The sequence below is a fragment of the Orbicella faveolata genome, unplaced genomic scaffold, assembly GCF_042242905.1.
Source record: "Orbicella faveolata isolate gen_17 unplaced genomic scaffold, um_ofav_v1 contig_1, whole genome shotgun sequence".
Lineage (NCBI taxonomy): Eukaryota > Metazoa > Cnidaria > Anthozoa > Scleractinia > Merulinidae > Orbicella > Orbicella faveolata.
The window spans coordinates 3,294,808-3,318,704 of record NW_028301536.1 but is presented as its reverse complement, the minus strand read 5'-3'; the positions used below and the strand labels follow the sequence as shown (position 1 = coordinate 3,318,704).

General features: G+C 38.2%; 3 protein-coding genes across 3 annotated transcripts; 1 reads left to right on the top strand and 2 right to left on the bottom strand.

The window, feature by feature from the left end:
* Positions 1-2,044: 2,044 nt before the first annotated feature.
* Positions 2,045-8,540, bottom strand: LOC149117738 (uncharacterized). Its single transcript, XM_089285219.1, has 4 exons — positions 8,385-8,540; positions 5,314-5,461; positions 3,594-3,758; positions 2,045-2,328 (listed from the first exon to the last, which is right to left on the bottom strand). The coding sequence occupies exons 1-4, from the start codon at positions 8,434-8,436 to the stop codon at positions 2,172-2,174; spliced, it is 522 nt and encodes a 173-aa protein (XP_089141345.1). The 5' UTR covers positions 8,437-8,540; the 3' UTR covers positions 2,045-2,171.
* A 2,713-nt stretch (positions 8,541-11,253) lies between these two features.
* Positions 11,254-13,195, top strand: LOC110052351 (uncharacterized). The gene is made up of 3 exons (XM_020758465.2): positions 11,254-11,354; positions 12,102-12,249; positions 12,794-13,195. Exons 1-3 carry the CDS (start codon positions 11,297-11,299, stop codon positions 13,116-13,118), a joined length of 531 nt encoding a protein of 176 aa, XP_020614124.1. The 5' UTR covers positions 11,254-11,296; the 3' UTR covers positions 13,119-13,195.
* A 614-nt stretch (positions 13,196-13,809) lies between these two features.
* Positions 13,810-19,359, bottom strand: LOC110052383 (QRFP-like peptide receptor). The gene is made up of 3 exons (XM_020758504.2): positions 19,262-19,359; positions 16,897-16,984; positions 13,810-16,465 (listed from the first exon to the last, which is right to left on the bottom strand). Exons 2-3 carry the CDS (start codon positions 16,928-16,930, stop codon positions 15,459-15,461), a joined length of 1,041 nt encoding a protein of 346 aa, XP_020614163.1. The 5' UTR covers positions 16,931-16,984; positions 19,262-19,359; the 3' UTR covers positions 13,810-15,458.
* Positions 19,360-23,897: the final 4,538 nt, after the last annotated feature.

Here is a 23,897-nt window from a genome sequence, read left to right as displayed (position 1 = left end):
GTAAATCAATTGCTGGTCTTTCCGAGGTTTAATAAGGCTAATCAGCTGCAAGACTCTAACAACTTGATGTTTTACAAAGTTGTAGCCCAACAGATCTCTTCGCTATGGCGGCCCGACAAGGCCGTCGCGTATGTTAAAAGATGACTTACCTTCCCACTAAACCGTTTTTACATTAGAAGAAGTATTAATATCTGTGTAAAACTCAATGACAGATGTTTCTTATATACCTGACAGCTACCACATTGGTGCCCCTCTGGGGGATACTAACATGACGTCTGCATAACTTTGGGTGAAACATATCTCCAAGTAAACCACACAAACTTATACCCCGGTGAATTCGGAGTTGTTCATATAGCAATCATTTCAGTATCATATCCCAGATATTTGAATTTTTCCCTTGAGGTATTACAAGTTTTATATATTAATGGTTGGTGGTTGCTTCAGACAAAACTGAGAATTCGTTCGTTAGAACGAAACAGTGAAATCTTCGAAACGTTCAGCATTCAATGTATTTGTCTATCTCTATTAAAAAAAAATCTCTACATGTATTTGTGGACCAGTGATCTTGAACTTTTGCTTGAAAACTTTAAACATTACAAACAACATTTGCTCAATTAATTCATTTACGCTAGACAGAGCTAGTACATGTGGTTTTCCAATTTTCAATCGTGCGTTGAAAAGAAAAAAAAAGAAAAGAAAACCTAGGAAACTCAAACAAAAAGAAACAAAGCAAAGCAAAGTAAAAAAGCCCCAAAGAATTTTAAATTGATTAGTACGTTTTCATATGTTTGTAGCTGTGTGACGGTAGAAAAACGTTCTGTCTTCATCAGGTTTAACCTAGCGCATGCAAAATTTAACAACGCTTATATAACGTACAGAAAAGTAATAACATCTTCAAACCTAGCATTGTTAACTTGTCGTTAGCACAGTGGCAAATGTTGCCAAAAGATGGTTTTCCTTGTACTTTGTGGGCTGTGTAGGGCTCGCGTGGTATTGTGGTGAGACGTGCAACCGCCATATTTTTTTCCTGCGGAGGATTGCTGTCTTGTTTGCAAACCTGTTTAGAACAAAGTGTTTAATAAATGGATACTAATTCCAGTCAAACAGGTTTGGTGTTCGTTGTTTTGCCATTTCCGTAAGAAGTCATAAGTCGATAAAGGGGTCGAATCTTCATTTTATCAAGGAAATTAAAAGAATTTTCTCTCTCTTAAAAATTGTTTTGATCGTGTTACAACCCTCTTTAGCTAACGGGAGGGAATAGGGGAGGGGTGCTTAAATAGCCCAGGATTTTATCTTTTGTTACGGAATCAGCATTTAAGTGAGTGTCTAATTATTAGAAATCATTACAAAGGAATTTGGAAATGCCGCGTGCTTCCAAGTGTGCTACCGAAACTGCTGCGTTTCCTTGATTTTAAGATTTTTAAAATCCATTTCGGAGTTTTACACACTTATTTGAAAAATTTTATGAAATCGAAGTTGCTGGATCTAAAATTGGGCACATTTTAAGATTTGGTGTATTTCTTGATTGCACAGCTCTGCGTCATTAATTCATATTTCAGAAAAAGAAGTTACGAACCAGCAGAAACTACTAGGATAATAATTGAAGCAGAAACCGCCTTAATAGCTTGTAAATTAAATTGTGTAATTTATAGCGATAGCTTTATGGAATAGAACTGTTTTCAATTGAGTGTCGTTAAGCAAACTCAACGTAAGGATTCTGTCCAATCACAGTTACGCAGACAATTCAGTGAACCAATCAATGCTCGAAGCCAACACATGTAAGCAGCGTGAAGCGCGGGAAAAAGTGTGCGAGCAAGTCACGTTTTGGCTTTACTTTTGATTGGACGACAAAGTGGCGCGAGATTTTAAGCCAATTGTTTAGCGTAATAATGCAAAACCAAAGCAAATTATTAAGAACTGATAACTTTCAACACTAAAGTGAAAACGGCTGTAATTTAGCAACCTGAGGTAGTTTAATTGAAACCTAAATCATTGCACCCTTGAGTAGCTTCAATGAATAAAAAGGTAACTGAAAAAAACGACATTTAGATACAGAACATGCCTTTTATTAACCCCTGTTTATTGGAAGCCAAAATATAACACGTATATTGAAACAAATATGACATCAAAACTGTTATGAACTTTATCATGAAGGCAGCTTGTTTCCTTGGTTAAATAAATCGCACGAGGACGTGGAAACATACTCGACCCTGATTGTCAGTTTCGTAGTGCCCAGTCAAATCTTCTCCGTACCAAAACTTCATCTTTTCTCCCTCGATCAGGTAAAACGGGTGGGCAAAATCAGCGAAGACTAACTCATCGGAGTACCTGGCGGAATATGAGGAAGATTTCGTAAGATTAAATGATCTGCCTAGTTGGATTAAGGGAAAGGAACGAGGGGCAACAGACGGGCATGTGTGAAGCTGCTTTGGACCAGTTTTCTTACGAGAATTATTATAGTTGTTAATGAGTGAGTGCCTAGTTGATGAATTAATTTATTGATTGATCATAATTGATACAACGGTGTGGTCATTGTCGTAAAGATCCCAGTCAGTTTATTAAAGATGATTTCCAGTCCGTACTGCATACTCTCGGCACCCCAATGTTTGTGAGTTTCACTCGATGGAATGCGAATCAATGTTATTCGTTCGAACTGCTTACGTTATCTTTGAGACATTGTGAGTTCTTTTCCCAACAGATTCTTTTATTTTTACGGCTACAAAGTTGTTTCATCAATTTATTTCGAAAAGAGCAAAACATAAAGCTTCGCATCCATGATGGCGGTTGACATGAAACTTTGAATTTACTTCAAATAAGTAAATGTGAACGGTCACATTTTGTGACGTCTTACATGAAGCAAAACAAAAAACGTAAACAAACTCTAGAGAGTCCGCAGTACAGACTGGAAATCATCTTTAATTCGTAAACACTCTTTTTCCTTGGCCATCGTAGCTTTAGAAGAAACAAAACACAAACCGCGGTGATAAACATGGAACCAAAACGCATGTTAAACAAAGTTAATTTCCTTGACGTTTCGTATGTACAACATACATCTTCAGAAGTGACCGTTAACTAGATTACAATCGAAATTTAAACGCGAAGAAAAAGAAAAAGACTGGTATCTAATAATATGTAACAAGACTAATAGTTAATAACAAACAGATGAGTCTGCGGGCGAGAAAAAAAAATTACCATAATAATAATAACAATACAAAATATTAGTAAAGAAAAAGTTTTTCACTGCCAACGTTTTCATTCAAGGCTGGCATTCATCTTTAATTGTTGATTGACTGAAAATCAAAGGGAATAAAAAGTATCTTTTTTTTAATCTTGTTTTTATTCATTGGCTATCTCTATTTATCCTAGCTAGCGTCATTGCTAATCGGAATTCAAACAACTAGCCGAAGGATAGAGTGGAGAGGGACAGGAACGTATAAGCTCTTTGCTTGTACAAATTTCTTCTAAAGCATGCTTTATTGTATGGCAAGGTGAAAAAAGATACCATCGTTATTGTCGGGTTGTTGCTGTTTTTGTTGTGCTGTTGTCGATATCACACATTTTACGGTTATCTCATGAATATTTGCTGTTCTTACTCGTCGTGAACGAAAGGCATAGAGTACCACAACCCGCCTCGTCCCTTAGTAAACTCTGGCAGCGGAAAGATCACGTGATCGGCGTCGTCCGTGACGATGATGTTCAGAGGATAGTCTTTGGAGGCACAACCCCACCTGCTGTTATACGCTTCGTTGGCGGCACACCTGTGTAACAATATGAGAATGAACAAAATTTAATTCCGTGATAAAATTTTTTAATTAAACGTTATCAGCCACGAGGACTGCGATCATTAGCAGAAAAATTTCAGTCCTTCATACTCGGAATTGATCAGAAGGCCAGTTGGTCTATGAGAGCCTCCCTATCTTCTTAGCTTGGGAGTTTGGACCGGGGGGGGGGGGGGAAGGGAACAGAGCATTTATTTCAAGTGAGTAAGGGACATTCTGGGATTAAATTGTGGAACTGTTATTAAAGAATTTTCTTTACAAAAACTTTTACTAATAGGGACACGAGAAGGGATCAAAGATCAAGGGTACATGTTACACCAGCTGTCCTTGAAGACATAAACCATTGCATTTGCAGCTATAGGACCATTTCATAATTTGTGTGAAATGTAACTTAGCCGCCGTAAGCTAAGCAATCGAGGCTTGGGTTGGCCTTGTGGACAGCGATTAGAAATCAGTTACCGTGATAACAGGAAAATAGGGACCTTAAGATACGAGGACGGGAAGGCCAGGACGGCAACGGCAGTGGACGCGGGAAACTTTCGCGGGTCCCGTCGTGTCGCCAAAAACAAAATGCTTAAGATGTGCATTTTTGCAAAGGACGGCGACGTCAATAATTCGAACCTCGTACAAGCTATTCACAGACGCAATGACATCCATTAGACTATAAAAGAGACGTGAAGCAAACATCTGTCAATATTTTAATAGAGAAACCATAATTTCCGTATGAAAAAATTAAACGAACAATCTGATCGACCTGCTTCAGATGGCTTTTTACCACAAAAGCGTTTGGGAGTTCTGTCGCCGAAGAATCCTGACTTTTGGTGAACGTTTCAATATCCATGTGTAATTGTAACAAGCGTTATAAAAATCAAACTAACATTGCATCAAGTTCCGGGTAGTGTGAAAAAACAACTAAACATCAGTTTGAAAATGTGCATTTTATTTGCTCGATAGATGCTGCATGGCATTCATTCTGATCTCACAACATTTTATCGACTGTACTTACACTGATGTATTCTCAACGCATGCAGTTTGTATTGAGCTTACACACTCGTGATAGCGTCAAAACAGTGACTGCAGAAACACAAACGAACAGACGAGGAATATTTTTATTCACATTTTCGTATCTCAGCGTAGTATTCTACACTACAATCACGAAAACTGTGAACCGTATAAACATTCCTATCAATATTACTGAAAATAAAGTCGATTGGAACAGTTATCGGGGCAAAACAAGTGCAAAATACTCACGTTTCCGATACGACGGCTAGTCGGGCGAAATGGGGTCCTCGACGAGATGAGGACGGCAGAGAGATGAGTCAAGAGTTCTCGTGCGCATGCCCGGTTGAGCTAATTTACTTCCGGTGGTCGTCCTAGCTCGTCCCGTCCTGGTATCTTAAGGTGCCTAATAATTTGCATTTGTCAAGTAGCAAGGTTTGTAGCATAAGTCAACTTCAGCCTCGCTTCTGCTCAGTAAGCTAAACACGGAATTTAAAATGGGTTATTGTCAAATATGCCACAGATCTAATCTCACCTTATTACACCAGACTCGTACTTGAGTTTTAGCGCTGCTACCAGCTTACTCTCGCCATAGTAATACAAATGACCATAGCCATTATCTCTTGGCTCCACACAAACTGGTAGAGCCTGGGTAATTTGTTTCCATCCGCCGTGTGATGGATCTATAAATCAAGTACGAATAAAGACTGTACTTTACATCTCAGTTATACAACGCGTTCGAGTGGTATACTATGGAATATCCCACTAGTCATTTGTGCTTTCTCTGTACACACACGCGCCTTCATTTGGCGCGAAAATATGCTCGGATATTTGTCCGCCGACATTATCTGTTACTCAAAACTCACAGCTCACAGTTATCCTCGAGCTACGCTCTCGGAAAACTGCGAATTTTGAGACTGACAAATTATGTCCAAGGACAAATATCCGAGCATATTTTCGCGCCAAATGGAGGCTATTGTGTTTATTAACCTTTTTCGCAACACGCGCGTTTTTGAAAATTGGGGAATATCACTCGCATTTCTCAGTTTTAGCGGTGGAATATTCAGTCACGTGACGCGTGATGGATTTTAAGCCATGTTATTATATCCTTAAGTTAACATGCGCGCTGTGATTGGTCAATTTAGTGGGCCGCACTCTCCAGTACGGCCCGCTAAAATTTAAAGCTGTTTTTGTCGCCAAACTGTTCCGTGATTTATCGTCAAGCGTTCTTAACTTTTATAGCAAGTAAAAGTTTAAATTTTTCTTTTCTAAATTGTGTATTAAAGCATGTTCACGACTTAAAAACGATTTCAAATTGACCCATTTTGCTTTCGATGTACTTCAGAAATCCGAAGCCGTTCCTCGTGAATATATAGGAATCGTTCCCAAACCTGTCAGGCACCTAATTACTTTATTTTCTCCTGGCCTACAACTTGATTTTGTGATCACATAATGTAAATCAGCCCCATACTCTTAAAATCTGAATGCTTTGGATTTTACGGTCAAAGGATGAAAATAGCAAATAGTATTTTGATACATATAGGGCTCTGACTCGGGAATGGCACCCGTGGAGCTGGTTTCTTCAAAACGGAAAATTCTCAGAAAAAATGCAAATAAACTGTGCGAGTTTTCCATCGGTTATCAATCTTTTTAAATAGTACTTTTTTTTTACATGTTCAGAAACTAAACATGAAGAGGCCTATAGCTAGGGGAAAAAATGTGCGCTAATTAGCAATCAATCGGCAAGATGCGTTGACGTTGAATTGAATTTCGTACTCAATGGTACCGCAACATTGAATAAAATACTGCAAAGCAAACTATTTGCTTGTTAATGGGTTTGTGTTGCTTGCTCTTTCTGCAAAGCTTTAAAGCAAATACAAAATTACAGTCTCGGTGACTTTTTAGTAATGTTTGGTTTACGAATCAAGATTGGAATAAGTACGAAAAAAATGATAGTAAACAGTTTCTGATCTTCAACTTACAACTGCCTTTACATGCATTACTTTTGCGCTTGCCGTGAAAATTATATTATTATATCGAGCACAAACTAAGACTTAAGTATTTATTTTTTTAAAAGTTACTTTTTCATTAAGTTCATAACGATTTCTCACTTATATCATTCCAGGTTTGCCATAAAGTTTTTCATATGAAATTTAACAGAGAATTCATTCGCTCGTAAATTAATTTTTCAAAAGAGAAGAATATTTTTTATGCTATGTAAATACGTAGAGTTTATTGAGAAACTAATAACCTCATATTTTGGGGGTTGAAGATCGTTACCAATATGACGGCGTTGTCATGAAAACGGATGAATTCACGGAGAATCGTCAACGATCAAAATTTGTTAATTCTGCAATTTAAGCCCACTAACTTGCATATACCTGTGAAAGGCGACTTCAAAAAAGTTCAAGCGCCAAAATTAATACTTTCTTAATAGTCAAATCAACAGCTTTAAACTGCCTTTTGATTGTGAATAAGTCAATAAAAACTTAGATTGGCATTTTAACAGAGCTAGGAATAATTTTAAATATCTTAAAACATAAGGCAATATCGTTCGATAACGTCCATAGTCACAATCCGTCGCTTTATATATGGAGTAGAGCGACATTTACACTGCCTCGAAGCCAGGTTCTAAAAGTTTATGTTAATTAGTGGTATATTTACTTTAACCGTTGCTAATCAGATTACAATTCACTCAATGCCTTTTTTCCCATTCTACTTTTCTCACGTTAGTTTTATTTTTGTATGAGAACTGATCTTTGAAAATCAAGAGGCGAATTTTACCTGGTTTAATTTGTCCAGCTAACTCAAAGGAAATGATTGTGCTTGCCTCGCAAAGAATACCCCCATGGAATATACATCACTCACTTCGATTTTTCTTTCAAAGAGAAAAATAAGGTGTATGCATGTAAGATCGACTATTGCTACAATCTTAAGTTCACGTGTAATTCCATTCAGTTGCTGGAGTTGTGGCAGCCTAATGATTAGGGCGCAGGAGTCTGGATCGAACGGTCCGAGTTGGTGTCCTTGCCGGGGTCATAAACTGTGCATAGTGTTCTTTGGTGAGACACTTTACTACTGACAGTCCCTATATAAAATCTAATGTAATGCTAGAGGTAATCCTGCCATAGAAAGGCATCCAATTCAAGGGAGAGTAGAAAAAAGTACTCCTAGATGACTCGATCGTCCTACGGAAACAGCAGATAAGCTCCGGCCTGATGGGCCATAAGGCTAGAACGCATAGCTGCATGAACCAATCTCTCCCCTAATATGGTCAAGTCGTCAACCTTCTCGCTTGTGGGAGTGGACTCTTCGTCGAATAGAAAGCAATCTGCACCTTTGTTTTTCCGGTGAGTAATTCGAAGTCCGTGGGAGCAATTCCAAAAGTTCTCAGCCATGACTTTATTGCCCACGAGGAAAATCAAACTATATAAACTGTTCACGTTAATATTTTGGATTTAGCTCTGAATTAGTACCAGTCTTTCAAGGCATCCATTAGACTATAAATGTTCCATTATTATGGAAAAAATTACTCTGTACAAGGCGTAAAATCCTAAGTTAGATTTAAAGATTCGTTTTAGGTCATATCTGTAACTAAAAACATACCTGCAGCCATGGCACTGCCTAGAAAAACGAACAAACTGACTTGCAACAACATTTCGAGTAGATCCGGTTCTTTCAAATTTTTCTTCGAATTGCGAGCCTTTTGGAATTAGCTGCGACACCTTTTACTGTATTGTGGTGAAATACTTCAAAGAGATGGTTTTAATAAGCATTGAGAAGAATATATCAATTACTAAAACAAACTAACGTAACTGAAGGGGTACACTGATCTACCTTGTACACACACAAACTGGGTTTTATTTTACTCAAAATAAATTAAGTACTGATTTGTTTGGTTTAAAACTAAGCTATTGACAGAACAAAAGTTTCACCATGGCAATAATGTCCAACTGTATAAAATGTGCTCTTTTGTGTACTAAATGGCCATTTCCGAGTATATTTTAACCTCCGCTTCAAAACTAGGCTTGGTGCAAGATCTAAGGTGTACACTAAACTTGACATTTACACAAAAACTTAGTTACCACACGAAACTTGACGTCAGCCCAGAACTTAACGTCCACACAAAACCCGACTTCTACTCTAAATTTTTAAAACTTCCAAACAAATCTGTAATGTCCACAGAAAACTTGACATCCAATTAAAACTTGACGTCCGTAAGAAAGGTGGCGTCAATACAAAAGTTGACGTCCCCACAAAACCCGTCAACCCTCAATCAGAGACCCCATTAGGGGGAGGGGGCTGCAAGTAGTCCTCATCTTGTTAATTTTGGCCTATATATCCCGTATCAAGTTTTAACTTAAATTGCAAAAATGTACGATTTTCGTACCCGCTATCCCGTTTTATCTTGGCCAGATATTTTATATCCTATTAATTTTCCTTGAATATCCTGTATCTTTTTTTTTTTCCTATCTAAATATCTCTTATCCCTAAAACCCCTTATGGGGCCTCAAAACAGGACTCGACGACACTACACAAAACTTGGTCCGGACGAAGATGGACGTCGACTCTGAAACCGACGTACAACACACAACTTGAAAAACCATCTGAAATGAAATATAGCTTTTTTCTCGTGTAACCATGGTTACAGTGAGATTTTAGACTGTGTTTCTTGTCACTTACTCTTTTGTATATTTGTTAGCATATTTCCCACGTTCAGCTAATTTGAGCTAGGGCTGTAAGAGGGGTGCTTATAATTAAAAGAAACAGTTCCCTCCGATTGTCGCTTGCTTTGCTACTATGAAATCTCTAAACCGTGAAATAAGCTAGAATTTTTGTACAGCGACCATTCTCACTTTCTTTTGCTCACTCGCCCACACTCCCTTTAGCTTATTGTGAATTCACCGTCAGCGAAGTTCAAATTAAAGGTGGGGAAAGGGAAAGAAGCGGGTAAATGTGATATAAGTAAATAGAAGTAATTATTTTTAACTCATTCATTGATCCGCTTTATTCTCATTCCCTACCTTCACTTTGAACCGAGTTAGCCAACATTCAAGAAAGCCAACTTACAATAACACGAAGGAAAGTTGGCGGGTCAACAAATGAAAGTGGGAGTGGTCGTTGTACAAAAATATACCATACCACGATTCGGCGATTTTCATAGTACGAACTAAAAACAACACGACGTACGTATTGTGGAAGATTACGTTTTGATAACAGTGGTTGTGACTGCTGAAAGCCAATTAAGCTGTTATAAGGAGTATGCATGCAATGAATTCTTATTTGTCAATCTATTTTACTCGTACCACATTGGAAGGTGTATAAATCGCGGTGAGAATATCCCAAAGTCTACTTAATCAAGGAAAAAAGGTTCGCTGCGTTAGTTTTTTTCCGAAAATTTTCACGGCAAACAGGACGCCTGGAGGCTCCGTGACTCAGTATAACAGCCCGTTTCTTTAAAACGTATCCTGTTGATATACCGTGTGTTCTTAGAAAACCTGATGTTGTGCTTGGACCTGCATGCGGTGCACTTGGCGCTTGGGATAAAGCTGATCGAAAGTACGCTCTGTATGACGAGAAAAGACGTTACTCGAGATATGCCCAGATGGCACTTTGATCAAAAAAGCTCTCAAGTGATTATACACACAAAATCAATGTATTTATCTCCTAAATTTTTGTGGGACGTTTTATCTTCAGAAAAGGGACATAACCAAAAGAGAATATGGCTCGATTTCTATAATATAGGTATTGACGATGACGTGCATTTGTTTTGGTCTAAAATGAGTCATGATTAGAAGAACTCAGCGGAACGTCACTGCCAAGATCTCCCCTTTCGCCCCACTCGGAGACCCAGGGCCCTACAATAGCTTTCAGGTACCATATTGTAAAGTGAAACAAAGACAAGACAATTTTCTCATGCGTTGAGAATCCATGAACAAAGATAGGCAAGATAACGCCGCGTGTTTAATTTTTAATCAGTTCTTATGACAATTTTGAACATATTTACCCAACTTGTTGGAACTGGAAATTAACTAATATATAAAACATTAATTTCCCCAAACAATTGCCTATGACAGGCGAGAAAGCAACAATTTTCATTTAAAAATCACACAGCTTAAATTAAAAACGAGATAACTTTTGAAGTGTTTAACTTTGTCCTATGTTTTTCAGACAATTCGTTTTCGCGAGGAAATAAAAAATTACCCGATCAGTCCAAGAACTAAAACACATTAAAGAATCAATTGTCTATGTCCGTCAATAATTGTTGCTTGTACTGTGACATGATTTTGCGTAATTCAAACTTTTCTTGGCAAAGTCAGAACAGACATTTTTAAGTTAATAGTTAACATTGCATTGTGGCCTTGAGTGATATGAAAATATTTAGTTACCTTTAATTAAAATTGTCATCAATCTAAATTAAAAATGGTCTTTAAAAAAGATACAGCTGTTTTTCTGCTCCATTCAATACGACAGATTCTGCATTCACAGTTAGGAAACAAGCTGATCCGGATTGAAAAATGCTGTTGCCGCTAGTTTTGGTGGCTGTTATAGTTCCATCCCTTACCCAGCAATTAAGTAAGTACAAGACTTAGTTTAACTTTTGAGCCATAGTTATCTTTCGAAGAAGATTACAGACTTAAGTTTTTTTGCTTTATACACAACCATTTTGCCGGACTAGAATGTGAGAATATAGCAATATTTAGTCAATCATAACTGATATAATTTATTTGACGATGGCTCATTTTTGCACCGGGCCGTGCTCTGTCAGAAAAAGCCCTTGTAATTTTTGTTTTCAATTAATCACGTTTCCAACAACCATTTTTCAATGAAAACGCGGTCACCAGACTTTCTCCTTGTTGGCATGGAAAAAAACAACATCAATGATTGTGGCCTCCAGGGGTTGCTGAATTGATACTTCGAGTTCGTTCGCGTTTTCAGAAGTTGAACATGTAAGGGATCAGAATTGTGTGCAAAAAATTGTGGCATAAAATTCTAGGGTTTGCCAGCCTTGTTTGAAAAATCAGAATCTCAAGCCGATCACATTTTTAAAAAGTTATGTAACTAGTTAAAAATTTGAGTGTGCTAAAGGACTCTTGCCACCGTTTTAAACCATATCAATCTAGGTTTGGTTCAGGTTAACAAGTTGATAATCACATTAAGGAAGTAAAACCCCGCCATGTTTTTCCGCAATGAAACAAGATGGATCTGAATAAGGAACACGCCCTTAGATTCCTAATGCTAAACGACAAAAGGAAAATTCAGTGCTATTCACACATAAATATTCTAGCTAATGCATTTATGTGATATCTTGATGTTGCCAAGGTAACAAGACGTTTGAGTGGTCTCAGTTGAACCTACGACAGGTGTGCCTTGAGTGCACTGGCGACCGTTATGGGGCCATACCAAACTTCCTCTCCGAATCCCATTTAGTGGCCGCCATGAAACTGGTGCACAGAGAAGGAGCGATACGGTAGATTGAATTTGTTTTGTCACTAGTTTGGCGTCGAGCGCAAAGGCCAATCTCGATATATTTTAAAAAATTCTCACTTAATTCCGAGGCTTATTTATTAATCCCTAAACTTCGATGTGCTTTATCTCCTTGAGCTGGGGAGCCAAGTTAGAAATTAAATATATCGAAATTGGCCTATTAAAAGATTACGAGTCACAACTTCGCGTTTCAAGAAAAGACAAGGAAAATAGCTCAGTTTATTTGTATGCAAAGGGCTTAAAGTGGACATCCTTGTGTAATTTGTTTGTTGTGAGGGAGCCTTCAGACTGTTCAATCAATTCATTCTTATGATATCTGAGCCGTCATTAAGCAGCTCTTTTATTTTTTTGTGTATCTTCTCGCCTTATTTCAGTGGAGATCATAATTTCGGATACAATGTTCACTGTAACCCAAATCAATTTCCTCTTTGCGCGGGTTAACAATAAACGAAACTTTCATTAATAAACAAAGTAACTTCTTTCTGGATAACAAAGTAAGCTTAGTTGTGCTCTGCTTTTTATTTCAGCTGCACCCAAAACAAAGCCTACAATAGCCGCTGGGGATGCCATTCGGGCAGCAAGACCCCCCTGAACATTATCATAACAGACCAGAAAAACCAGATTATCTACCCAAGGAGCGAGTTCATCAAGGACTGGAACACCCTGTGGTACGCCATGCCAGGGGTAGACGAGTCCTATTCTAACGAGCTCGTGTTCTCCAACTTGGGTGTTCCGTTTAACCTCGAGAAACATCGGGAGCTCCGAATCTGGTGCGGAGAGGATCTCAAAAACAAGAATGACCATGATAATCAAGGTCGTGTCTGCGTTGATGTCTTCATCAAATACTACTGATCAAAATATTATCCTCAATGACTTGTTTAGTTGTTAACTGAAAGTGGCAATAAAGGATGTAGAAATGTCCTTTAAAATATATGCGTCGATGTTTTTGTTTGTTATAAAATAGTTTACTTCAAAATGACAAGTACCGTTTTTGAAAACTGTTGAAGCATTCAATATTTCGTTCCCTCGTTTATTGTAATTAAGAAATGTTAGTAGGCCACCCTCTGATTGGAACCTCTATTTTGAAACTCTCCTTTTATAAACACTACTTTTCAAGATTTATGAGGAAACGGGTTTGTTGCTATACTACTTTCTTCTTTCCGAGAAGCAGTACATGTATGCGACCCAAATACAGCACAAGCACTTCGGGGTTTTATCTCCGTGCTAAATGCCCGGGCGAAAAAAAAAAAGGTGAAGTCTTTAAATTATTCCTTTTACAATCGTCCACCCATACCTTTACTCAACTCGGTAGATTCGACCCAGAAATCTCATGCTGATGACGTTGTCCCGTACCGTTTCTCTAATTGTTTGTTTAATACCTGCGAACAACAACACCGGGGGCGGGGTACTTCCGTAAAATTCACACAGGTTTGGGTCTTAAAGCTCGACCCTATATAGATGAAGCGAATTAAAACTGATACCTTATTTAAGGGCAAAATACAAAAAAATGACACCTTATAACAACAACAAAAAAAGACTATAATAGCATGAACGGTTGAACTTTATTTCGTTTCTGTAACATTGGAAGTTTACGAATAGTTCAATTTTAACAGATCATTTGTTTCCCTTTTAGCTGGGCATTTACGCACTGTACTTTTAGCTGATGCAATTTAAGTAGCCTATCTAAGGATCACACTGGGAACACATGCCAACAGGGGCAATAATAATACCCTATACCCTATAGGATCGAGAACTTCAAAAACCCTACCCTATCTTGCAACACTTACCTATATAGCCCATATATGGGCGTAACCCCGGGGTACAACAACATTACATCCCCCTGGGTATTGAGGTTTCGGTTTGAATTTTGTCTTACCTAACAACGCAGCCCCCTCTCATTGCTCGCGGCTGCAGATTTGCCTCGCGAAATGTACGCCAAACCTATCAGAGGCGATCTGGTTACAGGAGGCTAAATTTCGCCCAGGCAATGGAACGAGGCGCTGTTTTTGTGACAAGGGTCTATATAGCTTTTCATTTTTGATAATTGATTAGGTTTTCTAAACATTGCCTCAAATCTATCAACCCCCCTGCTTAGCGTCGATTATCTTTAAAAAATTGGTTACATCGTTGTTACTTCGTCGCTTAATTAATAACAAACGAGCTCTGCCGTCCAAACCTTAACCATTGGTTGCCTTCTACGTTGCTGCGAATCATACATGAACGACATATAGTAATTAACAGACCCGGGTAAACAAGAAATAAAAGTTTATCGAAATCACAAGATATAGACGTAGTCTGCTGAATCAGGTGTAAAAAACGACTTTTTTCCTTTAGGTATAAAACAATATTACCATCATCACCATTATCAGTACAAGCGTCTTTGTAATCAGCGGCATTGCTGGATAGAGCAGTTTTTAATTGAGTGTCAAAAGTAATCAGGGAATCACTTTGGTTTTGGTTATAGTTTCGGTTTTACTATGGTGTGAGATTAGCTGAGTGGTTTAGTTGGTTTGATTTTGGTTTTACGACTCTCAGTTGAAAACCGCTCTAATCCTTCTTCTCCTCCTCATCATCATCATCGTAATCATGATCATGATCATGATCATGATCATCATCATCATCATCATCATCATCATCATCATTCTCGGAGTCGACGTCATTATTAAGCCACAAAGCAACAAGCTTCACGTTAGTTTCTTTAGTACTATTACGCAAAAAAGGACAAGTCTTTTTCCGGTGATTTTTAAATACTTTGCGACACGCCTTTCGATATAATCCACTCAGAAACGGTTTTACTACGGTGTGAGATTGGCTGACTGGTTTAGTTGGTTTGGTTTTGGTTTTACGACTCTCAATAGGCCATTTTACAGTTGTGTGCTTAGTCACCTGGCCTCTGACTGTAAGCGAGGCTGGAGGTGACCTTGCTTTGATACAGACCTCTCTGCTTTTCTTATGTAAATGCAAACTAATTAGCTTAAGAACAACTTGATTTACACAACAAAAACAGTGAGGTCTGTATCAAAACAAGGTCACCTCCAGCCTCGCTGCCATCCAAAGGCCAGGTTACTGAACAGACAACTCTAAAAGGGTCTATTGAAAACCACTCTAATCCTCCTCCTCCTCCTCCTCATCATCATCATCACTGCAGTCGTCATCATCATCATCGGTCGCGAAGTTGACGTCATTATTAAGTCACAATGTAACAAGCCTCACGTTAGTTTCTTTAGTATTATTACGCGAAAAAGGACAAGCCTTTTTCCGGTGATTTTTACATACTTTGCGACACGCCTTTCGATATAATTCACTCAGAAACGCGACCAAAAGCGGGTTGATTGCGCTGTGTGAGTGACAAGCCCAAAACGATAACAAGATGGCCTCGAGAGGTAGGGCTTGATCGGGCCAGAAGTACATCAACAGATGCATGACATGCGCGGGAAGCCAACATAATGCAAACGCAGTGACAAGTATGATGAGCATTTTGACAGTTTTCCTGTTATGGGCTTCCCTATTGGGAATTGATGTAAGCGTGTGAATGCCAGGCACCTTGTGCCTCCATAGCTTTCGACAAACAAACGTGTACAACGTTGCAATGAACAGCAGTGGAATAATGTAGAGAAGTATGAACACGAGACAGAAATAAATCTGGAGGGTGCGAAAATGCTCGTACTTCACTGCGCAGTAACTATATCCATCCTGAAGAGGCACGCTTCCGTAAACGACCAGATACGGGCTCATAAGAACGAAAGAGCTGCACCAAATGAAATAATAACCTCTTTTTGATTTTTTGACAAATGGGGTGCGTTTGAAAGGTAACACTATGCAAAAGAAGCGATCGATCGTGATTAACACGTGTGTGAGAATCGAAGCAGCGATTGACAGAGCCAGCGAATATTGAGTGATTTTGCACGTAATATCACCGATTCTCCCAGAAATCCAGATGTTCTGTAGGTAGAGGTACATGACGCAATATGGCATGGCAAAGAAAGTTATCATCAAATCGGCAACAGCCATGTTGGCCACCAAGAGATTTGTGGTTGTCTTCAAGTGCGGTGTCTTAAAAGTGACGTAGATCAACAGTATATTTCCAACTAAGGAGATGACAAAGATGATGACGTAGGCGAGTGTCATTCCAACCCGAAGATTCAGAGGAATTCGATTTTGGTAGAGTTCGCCTTGGTGTTCAAAACTTTCATTAGAACCTTGAAAAGTAAACAGAGATATCACAAGTCTACTTTAAGTATGACGTTTTTTAAGATGAGTAAATTATTTTTCTTTCGTACTCTATTCAAGTATTCATTTCTCATACGCGATTGGTCAAAGTATGTAACTTTCGCTTTTTGACATACCCTCTTAGGGTTAATGGACCGGTTGGTTGGCCAAAGTACGTAATCCATTACTGGCCAACTGTTTTGGAACCAGCCTCCCCATACTCGGTCACACCCCGTCCTAGTAACTTAATAATAAGGAACTAGCTGAGATAAAGCCTGGCCGTGTTGGCGTGTTGGACCTAAAACTGGTGCGCTAGCTAAACGTTAGTTTCTAATACTGTTAGATTTTTACATTAACATACTCGTGCTTTTTTCTTCGCATCGTTATCTTTCAAACTATTTTGTCTTAATATCACTCTTACCATTATGAAAATTTTCCATCTCAGCCCTTGACATTTTGTTTCCTTTTACACAAAGTGGAGCAGGCAAGAGGCAAAAGTGAATTCAATCCTGTTCAGTGAAGTTAAAAATAAAACAATCAAAAATAGTATACTCTAGATCAAGAATCAGTTCGGCGTTCTTTGCAATGAATTAAATGTCGAGATAATCTGTTAAAAATGAACACATACTTGTAAGGATGACGGAACAAAGGAATCATTTCCGTAAGACATATATGTTATTTTCCGGTCGTGGTCGGTCCGTATTGGTAAAAGCTGTGCCCAAGGTTTTGGGTACGGCCCGAGGCCGCAGGTAGAGGGCTGTACTCAAGACCAAGACCACGATTGTTCCCTATACGGACCGACCAAGACCGGCAAATGACGTGTTTGAAAGCAACTTTTGTGTTACTAAATTTCAATTAAAGCCGTTCAGTTCAAATCTGACGTACGCGTGTTTGCAGAATATGTAGGGCTGATTTTACATGTGCCACTGTGCAGGGCTGACTGTATAGGAAAATATTGCATCCAACACGGTTGGATTTTGGCCAAAAATGTTTGTTACGCAACAAAAATTGATGTTAATGTAAAAGAAACGCACGGCTTGAAATAAATTTAAGTAATGAGCTCTAAACGTAAGCGACACACATTCACGAAAACTCAAAAATGGCTTTCTTTGCTGCTTTTTTGGCTCTGTGTTGGACGTTTTCATCTCAAAACCAGTTTTTGCCGAACTCAAAACTGGTTTTTCTCCACCCAAAACCGGTTATTGCTGATCTCATAACCGGTTTTGTCTACCCTGAAAACAGTTTTTGCCTATTTAAAAACCGGTTTTTGCCCACCCAAAACTGGTTTTGCCAATCTCAAAAAAGGTTTTTGTCCACCCTGAACTGAACTGATTTAAAACTATATCAGTGTCTGCCAAACTGAAAACCGGTTTTTGCCAATCTTAAAAGTGGTTTTTGTCCACCCTGAAACTGGTTTAAGTTTTTGCCCATCTCAAAACCAGTTTTTGCCTATTTCCAAACTGGTTTTGCCGATCTCAAAACCGGTTTTTGCCGAATTCAAAGCCAGTTTTTGTCATGCTTAGATGAGGCTATGTAAACACAGAAAAGGTGCTCTATTGCTTAAATATATCAGCTCCGATATCAACCGACCTTTCAGCGTGATATCGCATCTACCAAATAGGCAATCACAGAGAACTGAGATACAATCAAGGCTGTTGCATTTATTTAACTATTTACCGATTTGTTAATGTTTTATAATATCGGCTTTTCTTCTTTTAACTTGGCGTTGGGAACAATACATTTTATGATGATGGTCTAATTATATTAAAAATTGCAGCCCAATAAGGGAACCTAAAACCATGGGACCAAAAACAGGCTAAATGTCTTCCTTTATATCCCAAAGCTATTTTAAATTTTGTATGAGTTCTTTAAGCCTTATCATGTTATCAGTTAGAAATGCTTTTATGTTAATTCCATTTTATAGCTTTTAATTTGGCGCGGTGTTCAGTTCAAATGTCAGGTGAAGTTATCTCAGCTACCTCATTTTAAATTGTTTTAAAAGGCTTTTTGTTTGTTTGATAACAAATCTGTTTCAGGTTTTTTTTTTTTTTAATTAAGTAATCAATATTTCTTGCAGGCTAATCCCCGTTCTTTCACTAACAATATACATCTGAAAAAATAATTGAGCTTTTAATCCGTGGGTTTAATCACTGCAGCAAAAAAGATTCATAGTTTATGTCTCGCTTTTGCCTTGTGATCTTACCGAAAATAGGCCAACGTAATTAAAAAAAAAAAAATGGCCAGACTTTTACATAAAGATCGGTTGTTCAAAAACAGGATTTTATTACCGTCTTTTGCACACGCAAAGAAATTGACTTCTATTGATATTCTGAAGATTATTCAATGATAAAATATCGACATTATTGCGTCAAAAAGAAAATGTTGCGTTATGATTTGTGGCTTATCTCACATTTTCCTTACTATCAAATTAGAATCTCTAGCCCCAGGCATGAAATGCTTACAGAAAACTAGGAAAAGTACAAAATTTAAAACCTTGACTCCGTGTTCTTCGTCTATTTTCAAAATTTTCGACATCAATTGTTTATTAGCTCAACGACATTCTACAGGCGAATTCGAAGGGGAGCGGTTTAGCATGATCTCAACATCTAATGGAAAAATAACGAAAATTGCTCCTTTAATGCTATTTAATTTAAAAAAAACATCCCAAGCTAAAAGAAGGCTGTCGCAGTGCAGCTGCAGCTTTTTTTTTTGTGCTAGTGCTTTGAGTCAACTATATAACAATATTATGAGAAGAAGGGCAAGAAATATCGAGCGCAACCCCGTACCTGCAATTCCAAAGAATCGTCCGGTTGCTTGCTATTCGGAAAGGACGCCGCCGCGTGAATAAGGTTCTTTGAGAACGTGACTGACCGCGTCAGAAGATAAGTAAATTAAGAAGTGGTAAGCCTCCTTAATGGATCAACACAAAATAATTGGTTGGTTATGTACACTAACGGCGCTTTTAGTTTGCGACCTAAAAAGGTGCCATTTAGATCTGTTTGCAATTTGGCGCCGCTAGTAGTTGTATTAATTACGAAAAGGCTAAGATTTGCGTGGAACCTCAACCAATTAGTTTTCGAAATTCACAAAACAAAAATAACGTATGCAGCAAAACACAAAGTCTGAGATTGATTGATAAGAGCATAAGCGAAAAATGGGTAAGATTACCAAGGAATAGAATGGAAAGATTATACCTAAATTGAAATGAGAGGTTTTCTATTGCAGTTGTAAATGCGGATTGAGGTGAAGTCGGTACCTGTTAGCTAATCTTGCTTATTCCAGTTTCGAAAAAGAAATTTTTTGATTTATTAATTCAATCACGAATGTTGACAATTTTGGGGGCTTGTGTTTGGAATACATTTTCCCCGCAGCCCGTTCAAAATGGAGACACTTGAAAAAAAAAAAAGTTAAAATGTAAAGAACGAAAAGGGACAAATAAATTGTTTTGGTCCGCGGTAGCCTTAGATCTTGACAATCGATCTAATACTTGATACACGAAAACGAATTCAAGCCGGTTCCATGGATTTCAACTATAGACTGATTTATTTGGTAACTGGATATCTTTTTAATTTATCACTCGGCAAGATCTTTTAGAATACACTGGAGTTTAAGGAAGATATGTTTCCTCAGTTAGCCTTTACAAGTTAGTTTCATTTGTTTACTTGCTTTCTTAGGTATGTTTGCATTTTAAAAGATATTACTATTGACTTTTTAGAGAAGAAAAACGAAAGTTTTAACAAAAATTAATACCAAAACGTCTCTGAAGACTACAAAACGTTTTACGGCTTGCAAAGGCGTCATGACAAATCAAATGCGCTTGTTATGCTTGCCAAATGCAAGCCTTCACGAAAATCAAACTATCTGCTATTATTTTAAATCATATTTTGAAATAATAACCAAGAAAATGACAAACAGAAAAATCGCAATTGATAAACGGTGAATTGGCGACGTAAATTTTGTCTGCATTAGAACGGCTTTCTTTCCTGTTAGACAGATCGACACCTTTATTTAAAACTAAAAATTTAAAGGTGAAATTTTCAGGGTTGTCCCTTCAGGGAGCTTAAAAAGCATCTCTGCTTTCCTGTTACTGAAAATAATGCTATTAAGTACTGATTGAATTTCAAATCATGTTTAACCTGGGAACACAGACGAATTTTCGGCTTTTGTTCCTATCAGATCAATGTTTCGCACCACATTTTACATTTAGTCAAGAGCAAATGCTTCCATGGATCATGATCTGGGCGAAATTCGGTTTGCAATTTTTTATACAATGTATGTTTTCCTTTTAACACACATGGCCGCGATGATCAGAGTAGTTATAAATTCAAAGCTTACAATTTCGCCATGAATCTGAACCTAAAGGTGAAACTTTGTATCCGGCAAATACTGATCATACAACTGGACTTTCTACGTCATTATGCAACGGAAATTTGATCTGCAAAATCTTTACGGATTGCTTGGGCTTACTGTGCAGGACGTTTCAAAAATCTGCAAAACCAAAGCCAGTTTCGAAGGAAACGAACCTGATAACTGGATTTCAGTTTGTGTTACTTCTGACTTCCCATAACCCCCATGCCTAAGGGCTGAGGTCGACATGATTTTATTTACTGAAATTTTTAACATTATATGAGCTAGGATTCGGGCCTTAGAATTTTGAAACCAGAAACTGCAGGGGACTGCACACGTTAAACGCTGCCAACGTAGGATCTACAAGAGATCTGATCAGCCAAAAAAAATGTATAAAGACAAACAATAGACTGCAAGGCTGATACTTCGTGAAAGACGTTTCGAGACACCAACATGACAAAAACCGATAAAGCAGGATTGCAACAGTGGACAGCTGTTTGGTCCTTCTTGGGACTTGTCAGCACTGGGTAGCGAGGATATGTAACGCCAGCCCAATAGCCAACGCACATAAATTGCAAAATGACCCCTTCAATATAACAAGTTCCATAGTTTGAACTCAATTGCGTTCCGAAACACGTGTTGCCACATCACGTGTTTCGGGGCGCAAGGAGACAAAGTGTCACGATTGGTGTCTCGAAAAGCAAAACATAAATGTGGCTGGACAAGGCCAGCATAAACATTTAACCGCATGGCCAGCACCATGCTTAGAATTTTGCATTGAGATACCTTTCTTTAATTAAGTAAAATTATGCGTGTGACCGGCCTAGAAAGATAAATTAATTAAGGTTTTCTTTCTCCGAGGCCCTCCATGTTCCTGTCGGTTTCGCCTCGGCTAACATCGAGGAAACATCGGGGGCCTTCGTCGACACACTAGGGAAACAAAACTCACTGTTCGAATTCCACATGGGGACAGTCATGACAGGTGTTTTGTTGACCCCAGCTTAAAATTAACCCCTGTTTTGTGGATTGGTCAACACTAACATGGCAGCAGCCATGACATCCAACAACAGTAATGCCCAGAAGACCGTAAATTGACGTTTCATTTAAGAATTGCGCAATTATGTGTCAGTGTCATAACACTTCTCCATTTGAATGTACAATTATTTCTTTTTGTGTGTGCGTGTGTCTATGTCTGTTTGTTTTGTGTCCCTGGCCTAAAGATGTAAAATATCTTTCCTGTTAACGAGCTGTCAAGAATTTTTAACTCTTAGGCTATTTTGGGTATGCAGCACCCCTATCATTTTGGTTTTTTACTCTATAACATTGTAATTTCTAACTCTGGGGTGAAATAAAGTTGTTGCTGTTACAATGTGAGCATTGATTTCCAAGCAGATACTAGTTATTTGTATAGGATGCCTAAGAGTTTTCCAATTTGCATTGAGATATCGACTGATGGTCAAATTCTTTTTTGCTTGAACAAATTATTTTTGTATTTTATCGTTTTTTTTCACTCGTACGGAATAAAGAATTTTCGTTTCTGTCTACAATTTCCAATATGCTTCGCATTCATTTGCTGTCTTAGTACTACCATGGTTTCGAGACGCACGCAATGATCACGTGCAAGTCCAGGGTTCAAGGTCCAAGCTGTTGTCACCATTCGTAGTTTTACAGTTGTGAGGTGGATCACGTGATTCTTTCTCATCCAACTGAAACGCAGTTTTCAGTCGGATGAAAACGTCTGTATAACAAATCATGTAACCTTAAACTCTTCGTACACTCCTTAGGCATCCTCGACAAATAACTGAATTATTGATTTCTCTGTTTGGAATCGGATAAATAAAATGATAAATATCTTAACTGACCACTCCCACAATGGGGCCTTTCAGGGCCAATGGCCAATTGGATGCTGACGTTGCGTGTTAAAATAGAGAGGTGTTATGACACTCACAAATTAATTGCGAAATTTTTCAAGTAAAAAGACAGTTCATGGTTTTATATGGACGTTGTTGTCGGCTTGCCTGTCATGAGTTGCCGAGCTGATCACGTGCAAGATGTCATTGCTCACAACTAATTAATGTTTATTGCCCTGGACATTTTGAGCAGTACTGACGCGCTTTGTGTGTTTGCGCCTGCACCTGTTTTCATTCTTGTCAATTCTATTTTTTGTCATCTCTTTGAGTTTCATGCGATCTTAAATGGCCGCCATGGGAATGTAAAGGAGTTTAGTGATGAAAAGTTTTGGCCAAGTATAACTTACCTATAGATTAAAGAAAACCTGAAAATAATCGTTTACGAAGAAAGAAAAACACCAAAGAGATAATAATAAACCATAAAGGAACTGGGATGGTCAGATGGAAAAGATTGACACGGATTACAAACGACGAACTCGAAAAATTTAGGCTGAACTTTTCAAGATGAACAAACTGTGACGTAGCTCCTTTAAGGACGGCCTCGTACTTTTAATCTTTTAGTCTAATGATGTTTAACGAAGGATGTAAATAAGAGTGTGAAATAAATCAGCAACACCTAACCAATGTCTTTGGCCTGAGAGAATATCGTCAGAACAATGCTACAATTTTGCTTTGAAATACTGTTTATTACAGTGCAATAATGTACTGTAAACAACTGTAACTACTGAAATTTCCCATCCAGTTGATGTCCTATACACATTGTCGTACTGGTGTCACTGCATGACAAGCACTTTCTAACTCATTGCCTAATCACAGACACGTTTTCATTGTTGCTAATGGACCTTTTTAGCTTAGGCTTCTTGTTGTCCCATTACAAAACACGTGATATTCTCTAGAAAATTGCTCTTTTCTCCGTGTAAACATCAGCCATATACAGGCGAAAATTTGCAAATTTGGAAGCAAGAATTGGGCAACAAACCGCTCAAGCTAAAAAGGCCGTCTGTTTTCTGTTGACCAAAGTTTGTGTCTGTTGATTGGTTGTTACCTCCCGGCCCCCTTTGGAGCGGTCATGTCAGCTGCAGCTAAACCGTGGAAGACAAATAAGTCATTTCCTCACATTACGAATTTTCAAACGTAATGTTAATGTTCTGGTTCACTACTGCCT